The sequence below is a fragment of the Callorhinus ursinus genome, unplaced genomic scaffold (assembly GCF_003265705.2).
Source record: "Callorhinus ursinus isolate GAN/ISIS: 27379988/994484 unplaced genomic scaffold, GSC_fseal_2.0 scaffold147, whole genome shotgun sequence".
NCBI classification, from domain to species: domain Eukaryota; kingdom Metazoa; phylum Chordata; class Mammalia; order Carnivora; family Otariidae; genus Callorhinus; species Callorhinus ursinus.
The window spans coordinates 149631-170231 of NW_027397209.1; the positions used below are offsets into that span (position 1 = coordinate 149631).

The following is a 20601-nucleotide window of genomic DNA, read 5'->3' on the forward strand; positions in this document are numbered from 1 at the left end:
AGGAGCAAGGCTCTTAGCGGGTTGAGGGGCCACTAAGACGTCAGCCCCTCTGTGCCAAGCTCATGCCTTGGGAGACTTTTATGTTTGTGGAGCGTAAATGCCCTGTGGGAGTTGGGAGCTACAGCCCTGGAGGCCATATCCATGACGTATTCTAACCAAGACTTACGCAGGCCGTGGGAAAAGATGTTTGTGTACCTTGCGAAGGAGGAAACTGAGAAGACCCCAGTGGCTCCACCCCAGCGCACGTAGCTGGTTAATGGCAGGTTCAGAACCACAAACTTCATCTTTGGTCCTGGCTGGGATTCTTTCTATGACAATGGCTGGCTTGCCAGTTATCATCCTTTCCCCTTCGCTTGTGAGGACACACATGGAAGGGCCTGGCTCCAAACCAATTCTCAGGCACAGCTGCCGCCTAAATCCCTCTTTCTGTTCCCCACCCCTCCCTTGGTTATGCAACTCTTTTCTAATTTGGCTCTTAGCCACACACCGTTTGGATTCTGGGACCTTAATCCTGCCCCATTGGGCTGAAATGAACGAGAAAGCGTTCCATTCCAGCTTCACAAAGGCTGCACTGTCCAACTGGTGAATGCGTTCCTTCTACTTGGCCAAAAGCACAGTTTAGGGAAGGGGGCAGCAGGAAGGAGCCCAAGGCCTAGCATAATCACCTGCGTGTGCCAGCACATGGAATGGCCCTTTAAAAGGTGGGGCCTAGCTTAAAGAGCCAAAGAAGAGCTGGGCTGGCAGGGAGAAGGGCCCAGCATGGCAGAATCGGGGTCCCTGCCCAACGGCTTCAGCGAGCTGGAAGTGTTGGCTGTGGGGACGGTGCTGCTGATAGAAGGTGAGCCAGGAAGGACCTGGGTGGAGCGGGGACCCAGTGGGCTCCCCGATCCGGGCCACAGCTATGGAGTTGACAAGACGAGGCCCCCAAGCCCTACTCCTCTGTGCCTACACCCCTGGGGCTTCTGACGGGTGCACCTGTGGGATGCAGGCTGCAGGCTGGGAGCCGAGAGAGAGAGAAGCCAGGCAAGGCCCAGGGAGTGAGGGACATCTGCCCAAAACATGACCAAGAACAAGGTTCAGGCCTTTTCTTGTCCTCCAGCTGGGAGAAAGTTTAACCCACTCCCTGGAAATTCTCCTAAGAATCTCATATAAGCTCAGGCCTCTGGTAGGTTCTGGAGACAGCTCTGTCATGTGACTATAACCAGGTCAGCCAGGTTCTCGGACCCCAAGTGTGTGGTGGTGAAGGTTTGAAGGGGTCATGGGTGTGAAGTGCTAGCCTCGATAGACACTGAGGATTTAATTTCATTTGCCCCCATCCTCTCTGGCTCCACATTGCTCCCACCATCTCCATTCCCCAGCCCAAAGCATTTCCATTCCAGGGGCTGCCTGACTCCCTGAAGTGCCTGCCTCAGCCCAGAATCGCTAAGATGCTCCCTGAGGCCAGAGCTGGGACTAGAGACAGTGGTGCTGGGTCAGCTCAGGACTAGGTTAATCAGGAATGCAGCCCTTGTTCACAACTTATCCAGAGAAATCGTCAGTCCATTGCCTCCCCCAACAAGAATGCATAGCGGGGAGGGAGTGGCAGTCACTAGACTGGTCCCCGAGGTCCCCGACACCATTGTCTGTGGGCCCTGCCCCTCTTCCTCTCTTCTAGGAACCCTACAATCCAGCACCCCTCTCAGTCCTCAAACATGCCTTGAAATTTTACCACTTTAAGTTTCTACACATGCTGCTCCCCTTTCCTAGAATGTTCTTCCACACCCTGTCCTCCTAGTAAACACTGGCAGTTTTTTTTATTCTACATTTTTCTTATTTTATTATGTTATGTTAATCACCATATATATATACCATCATTAGTTTTTGATGTAGTGTTCCATGATTCACTGTTTGTGCATAACACCCAGTGCTCCACGCAGAACATGCCCTCTTTAATACCCATCACCAGGCTAACCCATCCCCCCACCCCCCTCCCCTCTAGAACCCTCAGTTTGTTTTTCAGAGTCCATCGTCTCTCATGGTTCATCTCCCCCTCCGACTTACTCCCCTTCATTCTTCCTCTCCTGCTATCTTCTTTTTTTTTCCTTAACATATATTGCATTATTTGTTTCAGAGGTACAGATCTGTGATTCAACAGTCTTGCACAATTCACAGCGCTCACCATAGCACATACCCTTCCCAATGTCTACCACCCAGCCACCCCATCCCTCCCACCCCCCAGCACTCCAGCAACCCTCAGTTTGTTTCCTGAGATTAGGAATTCCTCATATCAGTGAAGTCATATGATACATGTCTTTCTCTGATTGACTTATTTCGCTCAGCATAACACCCTCCAGTTCCATCCACGTCGTTGCAAATGGCAAGATCTCATTCCTTTTGATGGCTGCATAATATTCCATTGTGTATATATACCACCTCTTCTTTATCCATTCATCTGTCGATGGGCATCTTGGCTCTTTCCACGGTTTACCTATTGTGGACATTGCCGCGATAAACATCGGGGTGCACGTACCCCTTCGGATCCCTACATTTGTATCTTTGGGGTCAATACCCAGTTGTGCAATTGCTGGGTCATAGGGCAGCTCTATTTTCAACGCTTTGAGGAACCTCCATACTTACACTTGCAGTTTTGAAGGCGGGATCCTTCCCCATTTCTCCCTTCCGATGGGGAAGCCAGGGTTCAGAGACCAAAAGGAGCAGCAAGTGAGGGACCAAGCAAAAGCCCCAGGTCTGGTCTGTCGGCTGCCTGAGGTTGCCCCCTCCAGCTCACCTCACCGCTTGCTGTCTCGGGCAGCCCCCGGCTCGTACCTCCACACCCTTTGCCCAGGTTCTCCCTAATGTTGCTGCACAGCCCTCAGAGTGGCCTTTTGGAATTCAACAGACGTGAGTCTGAGTCCCAGCTCCGCCACTCACCGGCTGTGTGCTTAGGGCAAGTTAACTAGTCTCTCTAAGCCTGTTTCCCAGCTGCACGTGGGGAGGACAGCATCCAGGTGAAGACGGAACGGGAGGACCGTCAGAAAGCGCTTGGCCCAGTGCCCAGGCTGTGATAAGTGTCAGCAGCTGTCAGTGACTGTGACTATTGCAGCATGAACCGTGCTGCACCTTACTGGTTTCTTCCTTATCTTTGAGTAAGGAAGGGGCAGGATGTGCATCTTAGGGCCTGTGGCATCTGAGAGCCAGCCCTTCTCAGAAGTGTTTGACGAGCTGCACCGACAAGGTAGCTGAGCATGAAGGGGGCAGGTTGCTGAGGCTCCGTCCACCCCAGGCCCTGGGTCTGACCCCAGACGGCCTCTGTAGCCCTGACACTGGCCTCCCCCTTCTTTCCAGCTCTCACTGGTCTCTGCCTCAATAGTCCCACCATCCTCTCTTTCTGCAAGACCCCGGAGCTGCGGACCCCCATCCACCTGCTGGTGCTGAGCCTGGCTCTGGCGGACACTGGGATCAGCCTGAATGCCCTCATTGCAGCCACATCCAGCCTCCTCCGGTACCCGCTTCCCCCTCCCCCCCTCCGAGCTCAGGGGCCCGGCCTGGGGCCTGAACTCTGGGCACTAGGCAGCCAGGTCAGGGGCATTCTTCCCACCTAGAGAAAACTGTAGGGGACAGGGTGGGCAGGCAGTACGTGGCTAAATCCGAATTCCACACTATCCCTGAAGAGCAATGGCTGATTTCTGGAGCGCAGGCGTTGCTCAAAACCCCCAAAGAGCTGGTTGACTGTAGGGATGAAGGGCACAGGCCCTGCAACCAGGCTGCCTAGATTTGAGCCCTGGCTTCCATGTTTCTATCTCTTGTCTTCTCCTGTAAGTTGAATTATTATTACCTAACTCATATGGTGGCTGGAAGTATTCACTTGTTATTATGTGGAAATAACTGAAAACAATGCATGGCACCCAGGAAGCCCGACAGATGTGTTTGCAAAAGCCCACAGGATTTTGACAAGTGTCTAAAACCTCCTTAGGTGCAAACCAGGATCTTTCAACACGGCGTCTGGTGTTTACAGGATTGTTTTCTTAAGTGAACTGAACATTCCTGCTCTGGTTCCAGGCACTCAAACGGAGGCTGGAGCCCACCTGAGTGTGCTTGCTCAGGGCTGACCAGTCTGTGGGGTCAGAATCCGTGAGGCTTCCTTGCCCTGATCTCCTCCTACCCCTTCCTGGGTTCAGTGAGGGGGCAATGGAAGCTTTTACTTACGATTGCTTGGTCCATGGGGCCGAGAGCTGGGAGTCCTGGGGTCTACCCTCTGACCTTGCCTTCATCTGCTGTGGGACCTTGGCTCAGTGCCTTTTCTTCTCAGAGTCTCAGTTTCCCTATCTATAGAAGAAAGGCATGGGCTTTCTTCCCAGGATGTCCCATTTCCTGTGCTGGAGGCTTCTGACCACACAGAGAGACCCTTTGGTCCCTCTGAATGCAGAGAAAGACATGGAGCCCAGGGAGTTTGCATCGGGCTCCACCTGTTCACCCCAGGAACTTGACCTCTCGGGCCCCTGTTTCCTCATAGGAAAAGCAGACAAAGAAGCCCTCTTCTGGGGAGCCGGGCCAACATTCAGGAGGGTGCCCTCCACGCTCCTGAGGGGCAGGTGTGGGAGTAGGGCAGGGACAGAGGGAAGGGGTCACCGGCCCCAGTGTCTCCCACAGGCGCTGGCCCTATGGCTCGGAAGGCTGCCAGGCTCTCGGTTTCCAGGGCTTTGTGACAGCACTGAGCAGCATCTGCAGCAGCGCGGCCATCGCCTGGGGGCGCTATCACCACTACTGCACGCGTGAGTCCGCGCTTCCAGCGGGGAGGGACGTCTACACCGCGAGGGTGAGCAGGTCAATGGTCTGCTCAGCGTTTCCCGGTCCAGGGGAGTGTGGGTGGGCGTGCATGTCCGTGAGTATGCGGCGTGGGCATTCAGGAAAGGAGGGAGGCAGGGAGAGTGGGCAGGAAAGGTGCCAGGGCACATGCCAGAAAGGCTGCCTGCGCCCTCAATGTCATCGCAGCCTCAGAGAAGTCAGGAGTCCTCTCTGAACCTCTGCCTCCTCTAAGAGCAGATTTTTATAAGCAACCTCCCAGTTTTATTCTGAAAATCAAATGAGATCATCGGTACAGAAAATGCCCTTGCAGACAGGCCCCTTTGAGGCTGTGTGTGTGTGTGTGTGTGTGTGTGTAGTGGGCGTGTATCCCTGTATCTCACACTTCCATGGGGCCTCCACCATGCCAGGGCTTCATGAAGACCAGTCCAGCCCCAGATTTCCCAAGCCGTGTTGTCAAATATCACCTTCATAATCGGCCATGTCACTGTACCACCTGCTCTGTTATTTACTTGATTTTTTTCTCTTAAAAGTGATTCATTTTAAAAAATGTAAACACCTGCTCTAGTATCCTCCTAAACAGTATCTCTGATGTCTTTATCATTTTAGTACACATTAAAATAAACATGTTCACCCACCGGCCGTCTAGAATCCCACTCATACTTTGAGGAGCTGTGACTCCGCTAACCCTTATCGCAAACTCCAACTTGCAGACTGGGAAGCAGAGGCTCAGAGAAGTTAAGTTGCTTCCCAGGTCACCCAGCTAGTAGAGGTTGGGGGGGGGGGGTGACTGGGCGTGGCCGGAATGTCTCCTGAGGCAGTCACTCCCAGGAGGGCCCCAGGTCCCAAAAGGTGGCTCTGCCTGGCATGGAGGCTGCTGTGGGTCCATGGCCAGCATGGCCTGAAGCCCTGGGCATGGCCCCTTTGGAATCTGCTGGTCTTCCCTGACCCCACACGCACAACCCCCCCCCCCCCCCCCCCCCCCCGCCCCAGGAAAGTCACACACCTCTCCCCAGGCCAGAGAGTTGATAGAAGTGATAAGAACAAAGCTTATCATTTCTAGAGGCAGGTTAGCCCCACCTGCCCCACCTGCCCTCGGAGCTCCTGTCCTGCCACTACTGTCCCAGTCTGACCCCCGAAGCTCCCTCAGACCACTATGTGCACACGTATGCGCACATGCACACTCACACACGTGCACATACACAATGCACACCTCCTCAGACAGCAACATGCTTCCCTCCCTCAGTATAGAGCAGCTGATCCCTGTTCTGGGGTCCCTAGAGCAAAGCCTTTCCTGAGCTGGACGGCACCGTGGAGCAATATGAAAATGGGGGAGGGGAATGGAGGGGGCCTGAGCTTATCTACTCCATACTGGGTGACCCTGGACATAGCACCATGGTCATCCACTTCGAAAGCCAAAGAAGCAATACATGGGTCATGGTAGGTACTAATTATTGTGTCCACAGTTAGGGGGAGGGGTGTCTTTGTCAGCTTGGGCTGCCATAACAAAATACCATACGCTGGATGCTTAAACAACAGAGATGGATTTCTCACAGTTTCTCGACACCGGAAGTCCAAGATCAGGGTGGCAGCCCTGCCGGGTTCTGGCGAGAGCCATCTTCCTGGCTTCTGGACAGCTCCCTTCCTGCTGTGTCATCACACAGAGAAGACAAATCATCTCCCTTGTGTCTTCTCACATAAGGGCACTCATCAAATTATGGGCGCTCCAACCTTGTGACCCAATTACCTCTCAAAGGCTCTCCCCAGGAATACCATCCCACGGGGATGAAGGCTTCCACAGAGGAGTCTGGTGGGGGCTTAGACATTCAGTCCATAGCAGGAGGACACATTCAAGCAAACTGCATCCGGGGCTGTTTGTCAGTGGACGCGGTGTCAGGATGAAGGAGGGTGTAGATCTGCTCTTCTCTGTGGACCGAACCCCACACGGAGTCCTGCCCTCTGCCCTGGGACCTTGTCCACAAAAGAACATGACAAACCACAGACAGACAAGGCGCAAGGGAAAAGGCCTCTGAAGCTGGGGCCAGGAGGAACCACTGGATGGGAGGGCTGGATGAGGCTGTTACCGAGAGCGGCATGGGAGGAGGGGATATGGAGGCAGTCAGGTCACTGGGACTGGTCACATGAAAAGATGCTGTTGGGACCAAGCCCCTGCCATCAGCACTGAGATGGCACCCCAAGTCCTCAGAGGGTATCCTGGAAGCAGGGATAGTGGCCTATGTCTGAGCAACAGCTAAGGATGGTGGGAAGTTCAGACTTCTGCCTCCCTCCCTCATGACCCTCACCCAAACCACTGCCCATGCTTCTTCCCTAGTCGACTTGGGGAAGCACCTCTTTCTTTGCTCCTCCCTCCTTCTCTGTCCTCTAAAGAAGATGGTAGAGAGTGTCCACTAGGAGGCTTCACCACGCTTTATCTCTTTTATTCTTCATAACCATCCTCTGAGACAGGGATTATCATTCCCATTTCATGGAGGAGAAAACGGAGGCTCAGAGAAACTTTTAACTTGCCTGAGGCAATAAGCTAATAGCATCAGAGCTGGGATTTAGGAACATTCTGTGTGAGGATGAAGTCCATTCTTCTGCGCCCTGCCTAGCTAGCACCTCCTCCGGACCCTCCTCCCCCTCTCTCCCCTGCAGGCAGCCAGTTGGCATGGAACACGGCCCTCTCCTTGGTGATCTGTGTGTGGCTGTCTTCTGCCTTCTGGGCAGCAATGCCCCTCCTGGGCTGGGGCCACTATGACTATGAGCCTCTTGGAACGTGCTGCACCCTGGACTACTCCAGGGGGGACAGGTGAGGTGGGAGGAGGAGCTCCAAGGCTCCCTTCCTTGGGAACAACAGTGTCACAGCTGAAAACCTAAATGGGGAAATGTCAACATTTGCCAGACAATCTCAACTCCTTGGTCATGATGCCCACTTGCAAGTCGACAGTGGGACTAGGGAAAGCCCATTCTGAAAGGCAGCCAAGTGATGGGCATGTTATGCAAACTGGGGTATAAAGTTGTGCCCAAGAAGGAGTATTACCCCCTGAGCCGTTGGTCTGTGTCAGTTACAACAGTCGCTGAGTCCCGTGACCCCTTTGCCAACTTCAGTACAGTCAGTTGTCCCAGCTCTGACTTGATCAGTTTCTAAAGGGAGTTGTGTCTTTTGTTCAATACAGCCAAAGAACGTTAAGGTCTTTGCATTGGGAGGGACCTCCTTGGCATAGAGTTTAGTTCTCTGAATTTCCCGAGTATCTGCTGTGAGCCAACCCCTGGGCCAAGCCCTAGGAAAAGATTGATGCATGATGGCCCCCACCATCATGGAGCATATGTCTAGTACTGCCCCATCCATGTGGCTCTGGGGACACCAGGGCTTAGAGAGACCCTTTAGGGGACACCATGGGGAGTGGCCACCTGGGCTCCAGCTCCCCTCTTCTACTAGAGGCATGTTGCATTCATCTGCTTTACATGTTTACTCATGGCACACCTGCCCCTGAAGACAGGCTTTCCAGGTGAAATCTACTTGAGAACACAAGTCTGGTACAAGTGTCCTTCCAGGGCACTCCCTACGGGTATCCTCCCAGCCAGTGTCCAGTCCTCTGGCAGGCTTTCCTCCTACCCGTCCCTACTGGGCAGCACCCAGGTAACATGGCCTTCCCTTCACAGAATGGGAGTCTGCCTTTCTGTGACCCCCACCTGTTCCTGGTTAGCCCTCCCACTTTCCCATGACCCTCCCTGGGCGCCCAGGCCCTCCTGTGGTCCTTTCAATGGTTTCTTCGGTGACACAGTGTCCAGTCTCTTTGTCATCTGCAGACCCCTTTCAAATCCCCGTGCCAAGCATTCCTTGAATGATCCTTCCTCTTGGTCCACTGACCTATCTTCCATTTGGCAAACATGTTTCCCAAACTGAAGTGTCCCATTCTCCATGCTTGGGGCACATACAGAAAGCAGGGCTGAGCACTTGAACTGCCCAACAGAGAGTTGACGGAGGACTCTCCCTCATCTCAGCCCCCCAACTCCTAGGGGTAGACTCAAGAAGGACACAGTGGCTCCCTGTCTCTAAGGGGAGTCTGTCTGGGACCCGGGGGTGACCGCACTCAGAGTTTTTGTCTGATGAGAGCAGTTCCTCACATGTGGCTGTCTAGAGCAAAGGCTAATTAAGCCTTCAAGGGCAGCTGATCTCCCCCCGAGAGATGGTCCTGACTCCTCTACCCACTCTGCCTGCAGAAACTTCACCAGCTTCCTCTTCACCATGGCCTTTTTCAACTTCTTCCTGCCTCTCTTCATCACGCTCACATCCTATCGGTTCATGGAGCAGAAACTCAGGAAGACGGGCCACCTTCAGGTGAGGACCAACTCCCGGAGCGGAAGAAGTCCCTCTGTCCCTCTCAGGGAACATGAATGATGTGAGAGACAGCAGTTAGGGGTTTTCTGTGTTTTCAGAAAAAATTCAGCATTTACAGAGCTTGGGGTGTCAGGGCAGGAATGCACCCTCGCCATTGCTGGGCATCGCCAAGACCTGGGAGGAAGGGTCAAGACTGCTCAGGCTTACGGAACCCCATAACCTCGAGAGCCAGGGCACCCTGCTGGACCCCATGCATGCTGTCACATTTCATTCTTCCCAAGGATTTAAGGGTTGGCACAAAATGACATACTCTTCAAATGCTTCTTTTAAATTGCTCCAAAATGTTTAATTGAATCACAGGCACAGACTGTTGTTATCCACAACATAAACTCACACGTGCAAGCACATTTATCCAAGAAAAACAATCCTTCAAAAAAAAGCCCTCCTGGCCATTTCTGAATTTCTGCCTTAATATTCCCTTTCCACAGTTTTCTTTTGTCACCTGGACACTCTCTAGCAGACGAGCCATAACAAGCACCAAGTTAAAAAAAAAAAATCAGATACTAATACTACTTTTCTGTGCACTATGCCATTCCATCTTCCCAACCACTCTCTAAGGAACGTTTCGTTATCACTTTGCCACAGACTAGAAAATTGAGGCTGTACGGGTTAAGTAACCAGCTACAAGCCCTGAAAGTAGTAATCACAGAATTGGATCAAACCCAGGTGTGGGACTCCATGACCCAAGTGGTCATAGTGCATAAAAGAAACAATCTTTGTTGAGACACTTAATCGGCCACCTTATTTTTTTCCCCCGTAAATTGGAAAAGGACTGTACAAATCGATTTTAGCCGGAGATCCAGGCTGCTCTGAGTCAGCGGGAGGACGAGGGCTGGGCCGGGACCAGAATCGTGGCTTTGGGCTCATGCTCCCCTTGCCTCTCACCGCCTCCGGGCAGTCCTCCGCGCCGCCCGCCCAAGCACGACCTGGGCGCTCAAAGGTCGCCACATTTATTGGAAGTTCAATCGGCCAGGAGACAGGGCTGCCACGCCGGTTTTCTCTTCCCCCCTCCCCCCCTCCTGACTTGAACCCATCAGTCCCCGCAGCATCAGCAGAGGTCGCTGCGCTTGGGCGCGGGGACCTCGGTCAAGAGCAGAGCGATTCCCGGAGGCGACACTCTCTCTGCTGAGGGCTCCGTGCTCCTCCGGCCTCAGCTCCGCCGCGGAGCCCCTCCGTCAGTGCGAAGCCCTTTTTTTTTTTTTTTTTCTTTTCTTTTTTGGACGGAGGGGCAATTCAGGAGAATAAATGTCTCCCAACTGACATATTTTTATTTCATCAAAGAAACCTGTCCTCTTTCAACTTAAGTCACCTTCTTCGTTAAAGGGAGACGCGAAGAGGTAACAGGCACTGATGTTTAGCGTCCGCATTTTAACATCCGAGGGTGTAGGGGAAGCCGGAAGAGCCCCTTCCGTCCGGAAATTAGAGCGCAAGTCGTGCGCCTCCCTGTGGCCAGAGGCGGCACCACAGGGCCCGCCCGCGGCTTGTACCTCCCACCTTGGAGAGCCGCTTGGAACCCAGCACAGACCTACCGGCCGGGGCGGGGCGGGGGGGGCGGGTGCGCTGAGGCGGCTGCGGGCTGCTGGCTGCTGGCGAGCCGGTTCTGGGACTGAGGTGTGAGGGCAGCCCCGCCTGGGGAGCCGCATCACCCAGCCACACCCATGGAGCCCAGAGCTCTTCAACCAGAGCGTGGACCAGGAAGGGAGCTCATTATCCGCCCCCTGGTCCCCGCCTCCAGGTAAGTGAAGCATTATCAAACCATTTTTGCAAACAAGACAACTGAAGTCAAGTAAGGTTAAATGAGAGGTTTAGGGTCACACAGCTTACACGCCAGAGAGGTCCATCTGGCCCCGAGGTCCTCCGCAGGCTCAGCGCCTTCCCACAGCTGGGTCACACTGCCCCGCCCGGCTGCGTGCCCACCTGGTCACCCCCGCTCGTGGGGCCACAGCCGGCTAGAGCAAGTCAGTGCCTCCCTCCCGTGACGATCTCTCGGCAGGTGAACACCACTGTGCCGGCCAGGACGCTGCTGTTCGGCTGGGGCCCCTATGCCCTCCTGTATCTCTCTGCCACCGTCATGGATGTGAGCGCCATCCCCCCCAAGCTGCAGATGGTACAGACGTCTCCCGGACCCAGAGTTAGAACTCTCTCCATCTCTGTGTCTCTCCGTCTTGCCCCGTCTCTCTTTCCTGCTCTCTGGCCTCCTGGTAGTCTCTTCCTCTCTTCTTTGGAACACTCCTATTGCACGGGGAATTTGCTTCTCTTGGGGGCCACCCGGAGGGGCACCTTGACATTGCCTTGGCCTTGCGTGAGAGGATAGGGACAGCCACACTCTGGGACCAAGGCTGAGACTGGTGCTCAGGACGGGGTGTGCTTCCATGCGTCATCTGCCAACTGGTCAAGGAGGCCTTGGGAGTTGCAGAATCCAGCCCGGGACAGATGACTGGGGGCTGGCGGGTGGGGGGTGGGGGTGGGACTGGGGTCAGCAAGTGGGACCAGGGAGAGGAGCCAAGGTTGCGAGGCTTCTTCCCCGAACTTTTCTGTCCCAACAGGTGCCTGCCCTCATTGCCAAAACAATGCCCACGATCAATGCCATCAACTATGCCCTGGGCAGGGAGATGGTCCACAGGGGAATTTGGCAGTGCCTCTCACCACAGAGAAGCGAGCTGGACCGAGCCCGGTGAGGTTCTCCCCGGGGGCTGCTCAGACCCAGGCCCACCCCTGACCCCCTGGACTGAGCCCGGTGCTAGGAGGCTGCCCTGGAGTCCTGCCCAGCAGCCTCAGAAGCCAAGCTCCAGACACTCACTCCCCCCACCCCCCACCCCGCCCCTCGGAATGGCCCTGTTGGGCCTGGGCCTCGGTCGGACACGGGGCATTCAGAGAGCACCCAGGCTGCGTGGGAGGACCTGGGACTTTGGAACCAGACAGATACGAGTTTCCATCACAGTCCACCAAACAGAGGTTGAGACACCTTGGCAAAGTCACTCCCTCTGAACTGAGCTTCCTGACCCATAACATAAGGTCTCCACGGGGCCGCTGTGAGGTTTAAGCAAGATAATGTGTACTCACCACGCACACGGAACCTCATTAAAACAGCTGTCAGGGCTCCGAGTCTTACATAGAAAGGCGTGAAAGCCCCTGGTTTCTTGTGGGAGGGCCGATCAGGCTGTCAGCGTTCCAATACCACTTATTAAACTGAGATCTGGTGCAAGCGACTGAGTCTGTGTGTGCCTCTGGTTCCCAGCTTGTGAGACGTGGTGACGGGCATGGTGACTTCACCGTGCAGAAGGGACCAGAACATCACCTGGCGCATTAAGTGCTCACTGACAGTTAGCCACCAGCACCCGCTGGTCAGAGACAGCTAGCTGGGTGCTGCTGAGTTTCCAGCATTAAAAAAATCAAGATAATGTATTTAAAAGTCCAGATGTCTGAAGATGAGGCCCCACCAGCCTGGAGGAGGCTCCCTGGCGACAGTCTGTAGAACTCAGAGCAGCTCTGTCCTTTGCCCGGGGCTTGTCCCCTTCCATTCCCCTTCCATCAGCTGTAGCTTTTATATTCCCTGGCATCTGGGTTTGTGACAGTGATGGGGTTCCCATCCCTGGATGGACATCTGCACTTCCAGCAGAGTCAGCATTTCAGGGACAAGGTGTGGCAGGTGCGCAGACCTGGGGGGACCCGTCGCCCTAGAGGGAAATGGAGGTGGTTGGCAGGGAGGTGGTGGGCTCCGCAGAGGGTCTGATGATGGAGCACTGGCTGCCCCAGGGACCTCAGATGCAGGAAAGATGAAAGCTCAAGCCCCAGCTGCGGAGCCGGGAGGAAACAGGTCCCCAGGGGTTGGGGATAGGATGGTCGTGAGAACAGCGTCTGGGGTCCCTGTGTACCAGGACCTGCCTGTCAGCTTTGCAGATGCAGAAAACCAGGTCACATAAACGTGACTCACAAGAAGTCTGCGTTCAACAGAGGCTGGCTCAGTCATTTGGCAAAGCCAAGTGGAAGGGAGAAGGAAGCAGCCTTCCCCCAGCACGTTTTCTAGACCACGCCCCGAGCTGGGTGCTGTAGAGACAAGATGCCACGGAGCCTCACCCCAGTGACCAGTTGGGTTCCTGGTCTTAGGCCTGCAGTGGGAACTGATTGGGAAAGTCCTGGGGCCTGAGCTGGGCTCCCATACAGGCTGAGTGGGTGGCCACAAAGGTGACAGTGTCCCTAGCCCAGAGATACTGACCCTGTCTGCACAGTCCAGGAGTCCTTAAATTGTCTTTACTGGGGATCCGCCCTGCTCTCCACCATTAAAGACACTAACGCCATAAGGTGGAACAAGGGAACACAGTGAGAAGAGAAGGGAGGTGACCCCCAGACTCAGACAGGTGGGGGGGATGCAGGTTGGCCAGCCATGGTCAAGGACACCTATAGCTCCAGCCCTGCACCCCAAGGCTCTGTGGAGGGGAGAACGTGGGCTCGGGGTATCTCTACCCTGGACTAGGTTGGCAGGAGACGGCAGGGGCTGAAGCAGCGCCCCCATGGGGAATGACCAAAGCCCTATGGGAAGCCCCAAGTCTACCCACACCCCTGCCTCTCACTCATGGAATGAGTTTAGGGAACCCTGCCACCTTGGAGCTTTTCTGCCCATGTCCCAAAGCACTTTCAGGATCTGGAGTCCTTGTGGACACTGTGTACAGAGCCTTTCCTCTGCCCTCCTTGCCACCACCCTCCAGCACCCTACCCTGCACTTCCACGGAGCAGCTCACCTCCCAGGCCAGAGGGACAAAGGAGGTGGCTGGGTCCTTTCAGATGCCCACCTCCCTGCAAGCCCTTGGCACAGGCACCGGGCTGGGAGAGGAAACAGAGCCGGTCCCTGGGAGACAGTCAGCACCTGAAAAAACTTAGCGCACAGCCCCCAAAGCCCTGGAACCTTCTGCAACTCCCCCTGCTCTGCCCGGCCCCCACCCCAGGCCCATACACAGCCCTCAAACTGCCTGCTGATCTTCTCCAAGATCACTGTAGAATACGTCAGGAACTTTAACAGTCAGGAAAACATATGAAGAAAGCAGTTACTTCTGTCTCCTTGACGTGTTTGTTTCCTGGCCCCTTCTGTTCATTTATTTTGGTGAGTGTCCCTCCCCTCCCTCCTCACTCTGCTGCCCCCTCAGGCTCCTGTTGAGCAGTCTGCCCCAGGTCCCTTTCCTCCACATGCGTAGGGGGCCCCCAGTGCCACTAGTAGGGACAATGCCCTGCTCCCCCCACACAGACACAACGGGCCTGGGGGGACATGCCAGCCGGTCCCCCAGCCCACACCATCCATCACTGTTGCCATCATGCTCTCCCCGAGCTCCTGCATGGACCACATGGTGGCAAAGATGCTCTGTCCCCGTCGGACACTGGGCTGATGGGGGGAGACAGGTCCGAGAGCCTTTCCAGTCACCTCAGAAAAGGTCCATGCCTCCTTACCTCTTCCTGGCTTTTGTGAGTAAAACCTGTGCTAAGCTGGCTAAGAAGGTTCAAAAGTAGAGACTAGGGTCCCAGCTGTGTCCACGCAAGTGGAGTCACATAGTCATCAGCATTATTGACATTACCCAGAAGTTTCCTTCAGAGTCTCTGCAAGTCTCTACGTCAAAACTAAACTCTTTTCCCTCATTCTAGGTAAATTAAACATGCCCTCTGAGCTCCACGGTATGCTTGGTTTAGTCACAGGTTTCAACAGAATTGTCCCCCACTGACTTTCAATGTACAGAGAATGTCAGCCCCATTCTGGGTTTTCCTTTAAGTTGCTGTGGCTTGACTTGGTAACCTGTATGTCTCCATTATTTTAAAAATGTAACCTATGGGGGAGGAGAGCCCCGTGCACGCCCTCACGTGTGGTGCTGAGGCTCCAGCCCTGCCACCCTCTCCCTGGGGGACCCTGGGTGAGTCCCACGCCCTCTCGGGCCCATCCTTTCTGTCTTCTCAATCTGAATGGGCTCTGACAAGGGCACGAGGTTTTCAGACTCTATCAAAAGTCTAACTCTTTTTCAAACAAGATGTATGTTATGGATTGTATGTTTTTGTCCCCTCCTAAAATTCATATGTTGAAGCCCTAACTCCCAGTTTGACTATATTTGGACATAGAGTCTTTACAGGAATGATCAAGATGAAATGAGATCATAAGGGTGGGGCCCTGACCTAATAGGACTAATCTCTTTGTAAGAAGAGATACCAGAGAGTTCTCTCTCTCTCTCTGTCTCCTCTCTCCCTTGGGCATCAGGGAAAGGCCATGTGAGGACACAGATGTCTGCAAGCCAGGGGGAGAGCTCTCACCAGACACGAACCCTGATGGCACCTTGATCTTGGACTTCTATCTCCAGAACTATGAGACAATAAATGTCTGTTGTTTAAGCCACCCAGCCAGGGGTATTTTGTTACAGCAGCCTTAGCCGACTAATACAATGTTACCCGAAAGCTCATTGTTTAAAACAGATGGAGTGCCCTGCTGTTGCCACCTGCTCACCAGCACCCAGAGTACCCACCCAGTCTCACTTCTGCAGAACCAAGAACTGCTGCATGAAACCCAATTTAAAAGGCACAAAATTCGCCTTCTAAGGTCACCTACTGTTCTCAGATCCATTTATTTCAGAGTTTATTTTTGTAAGGAAATATAAGTACAGTAGAATAATAGCCCCCGCCCCACCCCATCTTCCCGCTGGGAAAGACGGCTCTGCTTATTGACAAATGGACTTGAATTAAAGTCACAAACAAAATAGCAAGTTATCTCTGAGGTATAGGAATGTACAATCCCTGCCCCCCCCCCAAAAAAATCGCCACTGGAACAATTTTTCTGGGGAGGGGAGGGACTGTGTGCCTGATTGATTAGCAAAAAAAAAAAAGGGATTTTTGAAAATTTTCCACATAGAGAAATAAGTTCAATAGCAAGGTAACAGGCCTCACTTATTTGTATCTTTGTCCTTGCCATGAAATTGATAGGATTTCTGTTGTTTTCTCTGTCAGAGACATTCCTGGTTCAATTTGCTCAAATACAAGCTCACTCCCCCTCCCATAAAACGGCCTCTAGTATTATTTTCCCTATCTCAGTAAATATCATTACTCTCTGTCCTGTCATATAAGCTAAATGAAAAGAAAACGAGGGGAAAATGCAAAGATCTGATACACCTAAATACTTGGCAGTTTAGGACCACGCAGTGCTTAGCATCTACCACAAGGTGGCAGTGTGAACTCAATGATAAATTCATCCTGAGCCGTTGCCCCGGAGGTACCTTTCGGAAGAGCCTGGGAGTTCCCTGGTGAGGCCCTCCGGGTGAATTCCTGATTCCTGCAGGATCTCAGGCAAGCTTTCTTTTCTGCTCTTAGTACAGAAGCCGGATGTCTAGCAGTTTTCTACCTCAGATGATGATGTGATTCCCCATCTCTCCTTGAAGGGAACAGAAATTGCATGCCCACTGGCCAGAGACGGCCCAGGTGGTCCTACAGGGTTGCCCTTTTCTTTGCCAGCAGAACAGTCACTGGAAGTCTTCCTGCACATAGGATTTGATTAGGAGGGCATTCCAAGTACTATGCTCAGAGAAGCCCCCCGAGCCTCCGCGAATGTGCAGTAAATGGCATTTGGTGATGGTAATGTTTCTAAGGTCACGAGTGCTGGAAAAGCCTTGGGTGAAGGCCAAAATCATAATCCCTGAATCTTCCCTCTCCTCTTGGTTGTGGTAACTTGCCGTTCCCCTCGTAAGCCGTTCCCTGGCCCTGACACCGCACACCTGTTCTTTCCTCTAGCTGCTTCTACAGTGGTCTCCATTGTTTCCCTGCAAGGCACCCTCCGCCCAGCTGCCCCTCCCTCTGCAACTGTGAGAACACATGCAAGTCCTTCCCCTTCCAGGTAAGAGGCAGCATGACAGCTTGGAAAGCCCGTAAAGTGTGGGCATTGGAGAGACGGAGGCATGAATCCAGGATTTGCCTTTTATACAGTGTGTGACCAAGTTGGAGCAGGGTTCTTATCTCTGAGTTTGTTCCGTGCCCGCCAAAATGGACTCACCGGGTGGCATAATTTAAAGCACATGGCACGTGGTGGGTGTTCAACAAATATTTCGATTCCCTCCATCAGGGACCTTATCAGCTATTCCTTGCTACCCCCTGATTTTTCTCATTAGTTGCTCGAGAAAGGGGCATATGGGAGAATTACGAGGATTGGGAGACAACTATATGCCACATGCATCAAATCTACTACCTCATTTAATTTGCTGCACATCCTTAGAAACAGTTGTCACACTTGTCTGCACATTGAACCATCTGGGGCTTGGTGATTCAGAGTGTGGTCTCTGGACCAGGAGCAACAGTTCCGCCCAAGTGCTTGTTAGAAATATAGACTCTCAGGCTCCACCTCAGACCTCCCAAATCTGAATGTGCTTTTTAACAAACCCCCACCAGGTAATGTGTGTGCACTTAGAGCTTGAGAAGCATGGTGGAGCTTTACAGACTACTGGTGTCTGGGTTCCTCCCACAGAGACAATGATGTAATTGGCCTGAAGAGCTGGCTGAGCTTGAGACTTTTAAAAGCTCCCAGGTGATCCTACTGTGCAACCAGGATTAAGAACCACTGATGGGGTGGGGGGCGATTACTGACATCCATTTTACAAAGAGTGATTTAGCTGAGATTTACCGAGTCATCTCTGAGACCATTCTCTGCTGTTTTATATGCACATATAACATATATGCATATAATATGTACATACATATACATATATAACAAATACATGCATGTGCATATTAATATACACACACACCTGTACATTTATATCTATGTACACATGTGCATATATAATATATACACACATGCAGATATAATATATGTAGTTTTGCATGTATAACATAAGGCACATGCATATTAATATATATGCATATGCATACTAACATACACACCTGTGCATATATAATATGCACATGCATATTAATATACACGCACATGTGCATATTAATATATACACACATGCAGATATATGTGCATATGCATATATTACAGGCATAGGTGTATGCATGTTGATATGTACACACATACATATATAATATATACACATGCAGAAGTCCTTTATTTTTACTTACCTCCGTCTTATCCTATAGCTTGCTTTCATCTTTCCCTCACTAATTCCCCAAATCCCAAAGTTCATAGATGAGCAGGAGATCCTCAGCCCATGGCTTTTTGTTTTATCACCATGATATCATTTACAAGATAATAGGGTCAGGTCTTGTACATAATTGAGAGACTAAAGCATAAAAAGGTTGAACACCCTGCTGAAGGTCATAAGTACCTGGGGAAGCTTCCTGGCTCAGGGGTTTTCGGGTATCAGTGCAGGCAGTGCATTTTGAGGTGGGAAAGAGAGGCTGGCTTCTCAAATCATAAAATGCACAGGATCATCTGGGAATCTTGTTAAGTGCAGACTCTGGTTTGGTGAGTCTGGGGTGGGGACGAGAGTCTGCATTTCTAACAAGCTCCCAGGTGAAGGGGATGCCGTGGTGTGTTTGGCCAGAGCAGTGCACTATAACGTGATCCCAGCTGCCTGGCCTTCACGTCCCAGCAGCTGACTGGGGTGTTCATTCAGTCTCTCTCACCAGGCAGATGATTCAGACCAACGTTAACGGTGTGTCATTGGCTGTGGAGATCCACTGACGTCCATGCCAGGCCTCAGCCCACCACTGGGTGGCGCTCTGGGAACACCTCCCTACAGGTTTCTTGTTGCTGACCAGCTCTCCGTGTTCATTGAACAAATGTTTATTGAGCCTAATTATAAATCAGGACACAATTTAAACAAGACAGTCAAGGTCCTCATGCGCAGCTGACATTCTAGTAACAATAAACAAGTAAGTGTATAAAGTAGATCATTACAAATTGTGATAGGAACCCCAAAGGAGATAAACACGGGATAATACAGGAAGGGACTGGGAGGGTGGTCAGGAAAGAGACCTCTGAGGAGGTGATATTTAAGCCCAGACTTAAAGGATGAGAATAAGGCAGTCATGTGGAGGGCAGGGGAAAAGCATTCCAGGCAGAAGGAACAAGCAAGTGGGAAACAGCATGACTGTTTAAGGAACATAAAGATTCGTGAGGCTGGAGCAGATGAACTCAAGGAGAAGCAATGAGAGATGCAGGGACCACGTCCAGCAGGGATGCAAGGTAGGGTGGGTGGGAGGTGGTGGACAGAAAAGATGGATTAGGGTTTTTTTGTTTGTTTGTTTTTTAAGAACAAATGAAAGTCTTTGGAAGGTTTTAATGAGGAAGTAGCCAGATCTGATTTCCATTTCTAACTAGTCTCTCTGACTGCTGTGTGGAGACTACACTGGAGTAGCCAACAGTGGAGGTGAGGTAAGAAGGTGAAATGGGTACTGTTATGCTAGTCCGGGCTTCAGGTGCTATTGCCTTGAAATGAGGAAAGTGATGGTGGTGATGGTGGTGGTAATGTTAAGTGAGCAGATATGATATATGTTTTTGGAAGCAAATATAACAATTTGCTAGTGGTTTGAATAAATTCATTAGTTTGGTTCTTTTGATTTCAGGAAACAAAACTCAATCTTAACTTTCTTCAGAAAATAAGGACAATTCACAGACATAAAAATGAAAACTGATAGTTGTAGGCTTCAGGCAAGGTTTGATCAGGGCTCTAGCCTTATTTTTCTGGTTCTCAGTCCAGCTCCATCTGTCCCCCACCCTTTGTGTGTCCATTTATCCTTAAGCTGAGTCCATACATGGTTGCAAGAGGGCTTCAAGAGCAAGATACATACATGGTGGCAGGATGGTTTTATTTGCATGGAGGAGGGGCAGGTATCATTTCCAACAACTGTAAAACAAAAATCTTGATTTTGAGATTGATTGAGCCATCTCTGAACAAATATCTATTGCCAGGAGAATGGATCAGAGAGTTACCTTAATACCCCCACTATACCTCCATTGCCAGTGGACTGATTAGCTTTGATGGGAGTTACTAGACACAATCAGCATGGATAAGGGATGAGATTACCTTAGTTGGCTTGGACCAATGAAGGTATGGGCGTGATCCCATCCTACCCAAATGACATAGGGGCTACATAGAGGGGAAGAACCACATGGATGTTGAGGAGAAACGTACAACTTCCATTATTGTAAACTGTATTAAGTTTGAAGGCATGAAAGAACATGAGGATGACACCTAAGTTTTTGGAGGTGTCAGGCAAAGATGGGGAAGACCATAAAGCTTGGAGGGGAATAAATACAGATGTCTCTTAGGTACTCAAGTATCTGAGTCCAGTGAGCATTTGGAAATATGAGCAGAAGCTAAAGGGAGTTGTCCTGGGTGGAGTCACTCACATCACATGGCATCCTGTAGGTGTGGGACAGAGTGACAAACTTCAAGCCACTGATGCAGTCTCTCCTTGACTCCTAGCCCAGGGATTAGCATGAAGAGAGGGGTGGCCTA

At 51.9% G+C, this 20601-nt stretch overlaps 1 protein-coding gene across 3 annotated transcripts; it reads left to right on the forward strand.

Moving 5' to 3' along the window:
* Positions 1–749: 749 nt before the first annotated feature.
* LOC141371964 (RPE-retinal G protein-coupled receptor-like) lies at positions 750–11862 on the forward strand. 3 transcript variants are annotated; one of them, XM_073890386.1, is made up of 7 exons: positions 750–838; positions 3325–3481; positions 4618–4751; positions 7438–7591; positions 9007–9124; positions 11178–11291; positions 11731–11862. In XM_073890386.1, the coding sequence occupies exons 1-7, from the start codon at positions 760–762 to the stop codon at positions 11860–11862; spliced, it is 888 nt and encodes a 295-aa protein (XP_073746487.1). In that variant the 5' UTR covers positions 750–759. The 3 variants fall into 3 exon arrangements, with proteins under 3 accessions (XP_073746487.1, XP_073746485.1, XP_073746488.1); XM_073890384.1 differs by having other exon boundaries at positions 4630–4751; XM_073890387.1 differs by lacking the exon at positions 11178–11291 and having other exon boundaries at positions 4630–4751.
* The last annotated feature ends 8739 nt before the right edge of the window (positions 11863–20601 follow it).